Source organism: Propithecus coquereli, unplaced genomic scaffold, assembly GCF_000956105.1.
Source record: "Propithecus coquereli isolate 6110/MARCELLA unplaced genomic scaffold, Pcoq_1.0 Scaffold736, whole genome shotgun sequence".
In the NCBI taxonomy this organism is placed as follows: Eukaryota; Metazoa; Chordata; class Mammalia; order Primates; family Indriidae; genus Propithecus; species Propithecus coquereli.
Window position 1 is genome coordinate 296,147 of NW_012153463.1, and position 9,565 is coordinate 305,711.

The following is a 9,565-nucleotide window of genomic DNA, read 5'->3' on the forward strand; positions in this document are numbered from 1 at the left end:
GGCCATTTAAAAGGAAGTTTCGTTTAATAAGTTTTGAAGAAAAAGATTCTCTTAAAAATTAAAAAAAAATTTAAAGTTTTGGGTGATGGACTTTTGAGAACTCAAAAGAGTGAGGAAGAGAAAAAAAGGAAACTATTTCAATAGCTACTTGAGAGACACATCAACCTCACAGCCAGGCGTGGCTGACACAAGCAACATTCCCTTAGATACAGGGCTGCCTGTTTCTCTTGCGTCCATTCCAACATAGTGAAAGACCAGGTGTGATTCTGGGCTTGGACACTGAAAGTAGGTGTGAGCTTGGATCCATTTAACCAGCTCCTGCCCTACTCCATCCCGTCTCCTGTCTGTTGTGCTTTCAGTGAATCAAGACTAAATATCTGCTTTCAGCATCTATTCACGATTTCTAAGAAGGCTCGAAGGAAGAACTCGTCGAGTTTCTCTGTATGTATTTCCAGAGCACGGCTGGCATTAGAAAACAAATATTACCAGATATGGCCGGGAAAGGACAGCCTGCCTGGGAACGGACTTTGTCACCAGGTCTGGGGGATGCGACAACTACTCCTAGCCACCTTCCCCTCTGCTTCCCTCCACTCTACAGGCTGCAAAGCGGCAACTCCGTTGTCCTAGGCTCCCTGCAGCCAGAGGCTTGTGACACAGTTCTGACCTAAGTGACATATAAGTGGAAGTTTGCAGAGAAGAGCTTCTCTCCCTGAATAAAAAGACCAGGCCCCACACGGAGAAAGGATGAGGCCTCCTATGTCCTTCCTGCCGGGACAGATCAGAGATATATGTCCGACCTGGGCTCAGTATGGTGGGACCAAAACATAGGTGCTCCCTGAGTCCCACCATACGTGCCCTGGACCCCTCCCTCCTGAAACTCTGTCCTCCTCCCAGACCAATATGGGTCTGCTGAAGCCGCCACCACCAGCTTTTCCTTTATGGGTAGACACAATTCTCATGGATAAACTAGAGCAAGAGCTTAACTGTCTTTCTGTCATTGCATTAAAAATGCATAATTTCAGCCATCTTTTAGATCTAGTGTTTATTTCTCCCACTCTGGCATTGTTGAGTGTTATCAGGGGAGGAGGGAGAGAGAAAAAGGCAAAGGCGGGGAGAGAGAGTTAGAAAGCTAAAGAGAGTGTAAGAGTATATCTCTCCAACAAAGAGTGAAGCTGTACCAAACAGAAGAGTGTCTGAGCTTACTCTGCCAGCATGTTGAAGGTGACATGAGGTTTTGAGCCCTGATTTGTGTTCAGGAACCACCCCGGGTTCTCTTAAAGCACTCCCTGATTATGTTCATGGTCTGCAAAGAACTTAAAGAAAATGTCCCCTTTCTACCACTCAAGAGCATCATATTTATTATACTGGGGTGGGGGGAGCCAATAAAGACACGTTATCTTGGGTTGGCTTGAGGCTTTTTTCTCTCAGCAAAAAGCCTAAAGAAGGGGACTGGTGGCATGTGGGGAGGAGGGACAGGAGAGGTTAAGGGACAAGAGTTGCAGGAAAAGTGTTTTGCAGATTTTAATGGCTTTCCAGGCACCAGTGCAGCTTCTGAAGATTTCTCTAAAGAATGAGAGCTGGAGAAAAAAGTTAAGAAAATGTGGGAAGAAGTCTTTCACACTGTAAGAAATGGTAAGGTAATTATTTCCTACCAGAAAATAAATATTAAAAAGAAGTTGCTTCATGATGTTAAGCTAAGAAGATGGGCGATGTGTTTTATGGTGCTTCTCTGATGCATTCAAAGATTTCCAGCAGGAACTTGGTAATTTGGAGGCAGCTCATCTAGAACATCACTAGCCCTTTTTGCGGAACTCAGATGAGACATAAAGACATTTATTGACTCATCTAGGTCACTAGGAAGTTACCTGAGAAACTGAAAATTTGCTTGAGTTTCCTGTGTGGGCCTCCTCTCCTGCCCCCAACTACACAAGCAACAAAAGCCACCTCCATTTTTGGGCTTTGACAAAGTGCGTGATCACAAATCTAGAAAGTGAGGGAATCGGCAATCTCTCAGCGCCCCAGTAAACCTGGGAAAAATGGCTTTTTCTTTAAGAAGAGACTTCGAGAAAATAAAGCTACACCGGTAGTTCCCAGTGAGGAGCGGCGTCTCTGCTGTCCCCGTGTGCGCAGACTGGAGATCCGCGTGTGCTGCAGCGTGCCCCAATGAGCCAACAGGCTCAACTTGTCAAGCTCTCGCTCTTTTTCCACCACCCTCTTGGCAGGACCTCACGAGGAAAGGAGGCTGCCCTGTTGCTGAAAAGCCGTCAGGTGGTCTTACTCCCTGCCTCCCATGCCCCTTGTGGGGTCCGGTAGCTTGGCCTTTGCACAGGCTGCACCTTGGGCCCAGATCACCCTTCCCTCTTCTCTTTGTCCCCCCTACCTCCTCCCCAACTCCCGTGTCACCTTCTCCAGGAGGCCTCCTGTGATGTCCTCCAGAGCATCACAACTTCTCCCCTCCTAGAGCAGACAGAGGTTGACCAACTGCCACCGTAGGTAACTGAGTATCAGTGGCCGTGGTTAATATTTCCTGTTTGCTTCTCATGGCTGGGCCAAGCACCTTGCACAGATCATTCCATTCAGTCCACACAGCTACCTTAACGATAGGTACCACTGCTGTCCTTACTTTGCAGGTGAGGAAACTGACGGTCAAGAGAGAAGCTCTTCATGCCTTTTGACTGAAGCCAGAAAGAAGAAGAAGAAGAAATAAAAGGCCAACACGGTGTCATCTCAGCACACTCTGCACTCAGACCTCCTGCCACTGCCTTTCCTAGTGGTGGGGGCTCTTCTAACCTCCCGGGCTCGCCCCCTGTGCCCTGGGCTCTCTCTTACAGTCTGCGTGTGTGCACTGTAAGACTTGTGGCTCCTCAGTAAAGGGCCACATCTTTTCTGAGCACATCTTTCAGACCTATTGAGAATGGAGAAATCTCCCTGCTCCTCTCATTTGCTTCCAAAAGCTCTAAAAGGCTTCTTGCCACTTAGATCCTGGGTTGGCTGCTGTTTCTGAAGGTGTTTCTGCTACGGGTTGCTCCTTGTCCCTGTGCTTGGTGGGTGAGCAGCTGTGGGGGCTCCTGTGGCCCCCCAACCTCCACTGGTAAAGCCAGTAAATTGACCCCCTGGGTAAATCTAGTCTGAAGTACAGGGACAATCCTGCCCCAGGAAGCAGAGCCAAGGAGGTGGTTTCTTTGGGTGACTACTTTTGGCTCTTTTAAAACTTAGACATTTCAAAATGACTTTGTCATTTTTCAAAATTTTCTTAGCATGCAAGGAGACCAAATGGCAAAGGCATGATTATAGATTTAAATAGTTTTTGACACCTTTTTTGCATAGTTTCAAAATGTGTGGACAGTTTCAGATGTGAAACTCCATCTCACAAAGGAGGAACTATGGCCTGATTCCTCAACTTCCAGGAGAGATGCCTTGTCCCACAGTTTTCTCGTGGGCCAGGGTGAGTCAGATTTGCTAGGACACATTATAAGGGGCTGAAATGTTCCCCCCAACAAGAGTCATATGTGACTGTGTTTGGACATAGGGTTTTTTTTTTTTTTTTTTGAGACAGAGTCTCACTCTTTTGCCTGGGCTAGAGTGAGTGCCATGGCGTCAGCCTAGCTCACAGCAAACTCAAACTCCTGGACTCAGGTGATCCTTCTGCCTCAGCCTCCCGAGTAGCTGGGACTACAGGCATGCGCCACCATGCCCGGATAATTTTTTCTATATATTTTTAGTTGTCCGAGTAATTTCTTTCTATTTTTTTAGTAGAGACAGGGTCTCACTCTTGCTCAGGCTGGTTTTGAACTCCTGAGCTCAAACAATCCGCCTGCCTCGACCTCCCAGACTGCTAGGATTACAGGCATGAGCCACCGCGCCCGGCCTGGACATAGGGTTTTTAATGAGGCAATTAAAGTAAAATGAGGTCATCAGGGTAGACCCTAATACAATCTGACTGGTGTCCTTGAAAGAACAGGGGGTTAGGACACAGGCACACAGGGAAGGCCGTGGGGGGACACAGCGAGAAGGCAGCCATCCACAAGCCAAGGAGAGAGGCCCCCCCAAGAAACCAGTCTTGCCGACACCTTGATCTCAGACTTCCAGCCTCCAGAACTGTGAGAAAATAAATTTCTGTTTAAGCCACCCAGTCTGTGGTATTTTGTTATGGCAGCCCTAGAAAAATGATACAGCTTTCACACCTTGATGGATGCCACAGATAGTTTAATCTATGGCTTTCTGTGATCTTAAATCTCTCGTCAAGCCAGAAGTGTCTTAATAAATATTGTTCTGAAAAGACTGGCAAACCGGCGCTTACAGAAAAGCACACTTCATACGTGCAGGCTCGTGTTCCGCAGCTCCCTTTGAAAGACTCCTCTGCTGGGGTAATCTCGAACCGCCGAGAAGACAAGCAGGGAGTCAGTCTTGCTGAGATTTTTACCTGTGGTTCTAGGAATGCAGAGGCATGCGAGTGCTCAGGCTTTGCATAGACCACTAAGCCACTTCTAAGAACAAGGCTACCTGAGGCATTTTGCAAAAATACATATGTGCCGAGGCTTTTCCTCTGCACGCTTACCTCGATTCTTGTTGCCAACACCTTGCACCTTCTGAGGGGACCAGCGTTTGGGTTTGGCAAGAATTTTATGTTGCAAACCACGTGTGATCATTCCAAGGAATTTCAATCGCATTTTACATTTTTTTCCTAAGCAAATGAAACACGAACCTGGTGTGGTATGGTAGAAAAAGGGCCGTGTTCTCTGTGGTAGACCACATTCATTTCGAGTACCAGCCTCTCAGACTCTGGCTTGCCACTCACCAGGAAGGGAACAATGGCTTTCTTGGTTCCACTCCCCTCTTTTCCTCCAACTTGCACATGAGTATCTGGCTAGCACCAAGTTACGGGTTTCCTTCTGTGAGAATTGCATGGACTGATAAAGTCCCATCCCAGGAAGAAAACAAGATGATGTCTTCCCCTCCAGCTCATAGTTCCAGTTGAGGAGGGAACACATGCTGTAAATTATAGGCAGTGAGAAGTGACCACACTGACCACTGCAAGTGGCCTGGCTGTGGGAACAATTTGCTGGTGAGGATGGTGGTTCTTCTAGCATCAGACTCTAAGGCAATGTCCAAACGGTACCAAGAGAGGATATGTTGCCACCTCTCTGGCTTGGGCGAACGGTGTGGACAGTTAATCTGGACAATTTAAACCTTTATGTGGATGGATCATTTGGATGAAATCTACCAGGAAATTGCCAAATTTCACGTGGCCCTCAGAAATTAAATCTCAATATTATTATTATCCAGTTCGAGGTTCCGGAGGGCTCTGAGTGCCTTTGACTGAGGGGAAGGAGTGGAAAAACCTTTTCAGATGAGCTCTTCTGAGTCTTGGTGCAAGCTAAGGCCCTCTCTGAGACTGCCCCTGTGAAAGCCGACTGATGCCTCTTCCTAACCTGGGGCAGGTCGGCTGGAGCCATGGGGCTCTGTTGGGGGCTGGGCTCCTTCTACTTCTTGATGTCTGCACATGTCACCTTGTCCCCTCACTGTCTTTGCTATTGGCTAGTCCAAAGGCCAGCATTCCATGCTGAAACCCAAGCTATTGCCAGTGGAATGTTTAAAAATTTCCTGAATCTGCCTTCCTGAGTTGATAAAATAGGAAATAATCAACATTCGGAGGGGGTATTGAAAGCAGAGTAAAGGCAGGAAGATCTTTTTTCTGTTTTTCTACAAATATTGCTTCCTTTGCTTGTTAGCAGCCTGGAGGAAAGGCAGCCGGGGAGCAGTTTGCAGCCTCTCACCAGTGGCCAGTGTCTCTGCTGCACCAGCCCAAGGACGCTGCGAGATGAGTGACTCACACATGTCCGCATGATTCAACTTCACTGAAATTCCCTCGGCTGCCAGTAAAGAAGCACTTGAAAACACTTTAATTTAAAGCTTGGAATGGGTGTTAATGACTTGCTTTCTTCTTCTTGTCCCTAAATCCTCCCTCACGACTCCCAACACACACACACACATCTTTGTCAAATTTTTAAATTTTGGGGACCCGGAAACACAGAAGCTCTGTGCATTCACAATAGCATTCGTTGCAACAAAGTGGCTGGCAAGCCCTCTGCATTCCCCTGCTCACTTGGCTGTAGGAATAAATAATGAGTCACAGATACTATTTGGGTGCTTGAGAGAGTTTTTAGCCAGAAAATTAATTATTCCCCCATCACATCGCACTGCGTCCCAGCTCTGCCAAGCCACCAAGCCACACTTTGCGGGCACTGGTCAGAGTGCGTGCCCTGACACACTGCAATGCCTTTGTGACATTTTTATGTTATTATTTTTGTTTGTTTAAGCACAGCCCTCTTTTACCACTAAAGATACACAAAACACACATGCACACACACACACATACTCACACGCTCACAGCTCAACCACAGCTGTGCACATTTCAAGACGCTGGTTGCAAAATGTAGACAGGTTTTCCACCTTAGCCGTTCCCATCCTAAGCGTGCAATCTAATGACTTAAGCCGTGGGAATGCTCGACTTAGGAAACTTCATCATTCTTTTCAAGAGGGACCTCTGTATGCCGCAACTTGCTTGCTTTCTCTCGTGAAAGATGCCAGTTGCCTCTTTGCTTTGAGGCTACGAGGAAAAACACAGCACAGCCCCATCCTGATGATTTTAACGTAACCAAGTCTGCCCAGCTCCTGGACACTCTGCCTTTTGGAGACAGATGAGCTGGGTGGCCACTTTGGCCCTGAGGTCCCCAGCCGGTGGAAGGCGTAGCCGTGAGCCCCCGCCTCCTGCCCCACGCTGGCACCAGCCCTCCTGGCTCCCTGCATGCGTCTGCGGAGCCCCCGGGCAGGCTGCATTCTGGGCCACACAGCGTGCTGAGTTAAGGATAATTCAGACACAGTCACTCTGGGCTGCAAACTAAAACCCAGGGAGCTTCGTGCGAGCTTTACAATCCCTAGGACTTTAAACGAGACCAGCACAACTTACTAAGACTTGACAAGGTTCTCACGCACCGACCGAACACACCAACAGCTTAACTGAGTATTTATTAAAACATTTCTGAAGAGCTGCCATCTGATGAATAAGTAATCCAATAGCCTTGTAATCATACGCCTCGGTGTGAATTCCTCCCCCAGAACAGACAGGGGCCGGCAGGCACCTCTGCCCCGGGTGAACCAGGCTGCCATTTCATTGCATGCAAAGCTGAGCAAAAGGAGACATTAAAAGACCAGCGCGTACTCACCTCTCATGAAGCACTGTGGGTACGAAGGAAATGACTCAAATATGCTGTCTGAAGCCATCGCTTCCTCCCGAAAAGGCACCCTCTTCTGAAGGCGGGGGACTCAATGATTTCTTTTACCTTAGGAGCGAAAACCAAGAAAGGTCACTGTTTTTGCTTCACCCCCACAGCCCTACATCTCTCTCTTTCCCCCCTGGACACCTCTGGGACTCCCCAAGCCCTAGGAAAAAATGTACCTTAGTGAAAACAAATATTCAAATTGTTAAAGATTAAGGAAAAAAAAGCAGCGCCGCCTTGGCTGTGGGTTGACGATGCTTACCACTCTGCGAAACCCTGTGGTTTGCATTCAGTGTGATTCGTCCTGCCTGCTGACCACTATGCCAGGCTCAGACTTCTGACACTGCCAGGCTACCCAACTTGTGGTTCTGTGGTTGTTTATGAGGCCCAAAGAAGTTTTCACACAACCCAAATTACAAATTTAACTGTTCCCCTTTCCACAGCCCATCTCCATTGGCTCTTGTCGGTCACGTGACATCAGTGATGTCAATTTTTTTTCTTTCTGAGCAATGCCCTTCCTTCCCTCCACCTGCCCTCCCCCAGGCCATGCAAGAAAATAGCCCAGGAGAGTTTGCAAGAGAGGGAATGTAGAAAAAAGTGACTCAGTCTCTTATTATATCTCAATGGTCTTTGCTGATTTAGTGCAACTCGGCTCCTGTTGTTGTTACTTGTGGTTTTTGGAACTACTGATTATTTTGATAAAGATTTCATTGCTGCTTATTCAATAGTAATTCAACGCTGGCATCAAACCGCTGCTCGGGCAGGATGTGGATCCCATCATTTAAAAAGCCAGGCATCAGCTCTGGGAGAGCGCAGTCCTTGGTAAAGACTGTAATGGCATAAGTGAAACTATAAAAGGGAAAATAAATAAAAGGAAATGTTTCGGTGAGAGTCTGACCCTAAAAGGGGCTGACAACTTACTGGTGTTTTAAAGCCTGGAAAAAGGAAAGCATTTTAATTTTGAAATAAAAAGACCATTTTAATAAAACACAAATTATGTGGTTTTATTCCTCCTGAATGGACATCTTTAGCATGTATCTCTCTCGGTAAATAGATAAAATCGTAGTAACACACACACACACACACACACTCTCTCTCTCTCTTTCTCTCTCTCTCTGTCTCCAATTAGGAAGCTAATGGAAAACAAAGAGAGTTTCTGTATATTGGGGCAAAGCAGTGATTACTTTGCAACTGTTTATTTTTGTTTTCACCTATGAAGGTTTGAGGCATTGCCTTTCCCTAGCTCAGGGGTCTCTAGCTCAGCCTATGGTGAGTTGTATAATTATGTCATTATATATTACAATGTAATAATAATAGGAATAAAGTGCACAATAAATGTTACGTGCTTGAATCATCCCCAAACCATCTCCTCCCACCCCTATCCATGGAAAAATTATCTTCCATGAAACTGGTCCCTAGTGCCAAAAAAGTTGGGGACCACTGCTCTAGTTCGATTCAAATCAATAGGCTAATCGAAACCTGTAGATAAAGCTACACTTTGAGCACATTAAGAAGACTTCACAAAAGGTAGGAAGACCAAAGGAGATGCTTCTCTGGGGCAAAACCCTTCCCCTGGGCTGACTAATGAATATTACACAGCACAGCCTCTACCTTCGAACTACAAGCCTGTTTGGAGGGTCTAAAAACAGGACAATTTTGCATGTCGGCAAACCATTCTTTTTCCTGTCCATTGGTTTTGCCTTCTGACAAAATGTCATTCTTTTTGTAGTTCCAAAATTAAGACCTTCCCTTCGTTATCAATTACCTTATTTATTTTGCTCCATTCTGCCTACGTTTTCCACGGCCCTCTGTACACGTGAAGTTTCGATGCACACAGTCAAGAGAACCCATGCGATGATGGGTTCTAAATGCCAACCCTGGATTCTAAGCGGCAAAGATGAGCAAAGTCTGAACTCTCAGAATACTCCCTCAGTTTCATTTTTTTCCTGCTTAATTTTGCACACACAAAGATCCACGACAATATTGCCTTCAGTGGCACGGGTCTTTCAAAAGGAATAGACATGATTTTTACAGAGTCCTGTTTTGACTGAAGCAGGAATTGAAACTCAAGAGACTGCTTTCTCTTAGACCTGTGAGAAGTTAGCTTGCCACATGTTGACACTTAGCTAAAGTTTAAAAGAATAATAATGGCTGCATTTCTTTTATGAAGCTTATTAATATCTAAGTGCAATGCCTGCTTCCTATTGCTTCTCAGTGCAAATCCCCTGTTAACATAATTAACATTATGTTCCTGCACTATTACACTCCCTAATAAAGTCAAGCCT

The 9,565-nt window shown here is 46.3% G+C and overlaps 1 protein-coding gene across 2 annotated transcripts in view; it reads right to left on the reverse strand.

The window, feature by feature from the left end:
* RUNX1 (runt-related transcription factor 1) overlaps positions 1–7,673 on the reverse strand; it is a 234,543-nt gene extending 226,870 nt beyond the window's left edge. The window contains exons 1-2 of one of the 2 annotated variants that reach the window (XM_012661819.1): positions 7,543–7,673; positions 7,227–7,343 (exon numbers count right to left, since the gene is read on the reverse strand). In XM_012661819.1, the coding sequence (XP_012517273.1) occupies positions 7,227–7,284 (58 nt within the window). In that variant the 5' untranslated portion in view covers positions 7,285–7,343; positions 7,543–7,673. Of the gene's footprint in view, positions 1–7,226; positions 7,344–7,459 lie in introns of both variants that reach the window. The other variant, XM_012661820.1, reaches the window with a different exon arrangement.
* Positions 7,674–9,565: the final 1,892 nt, after the last annotated feature.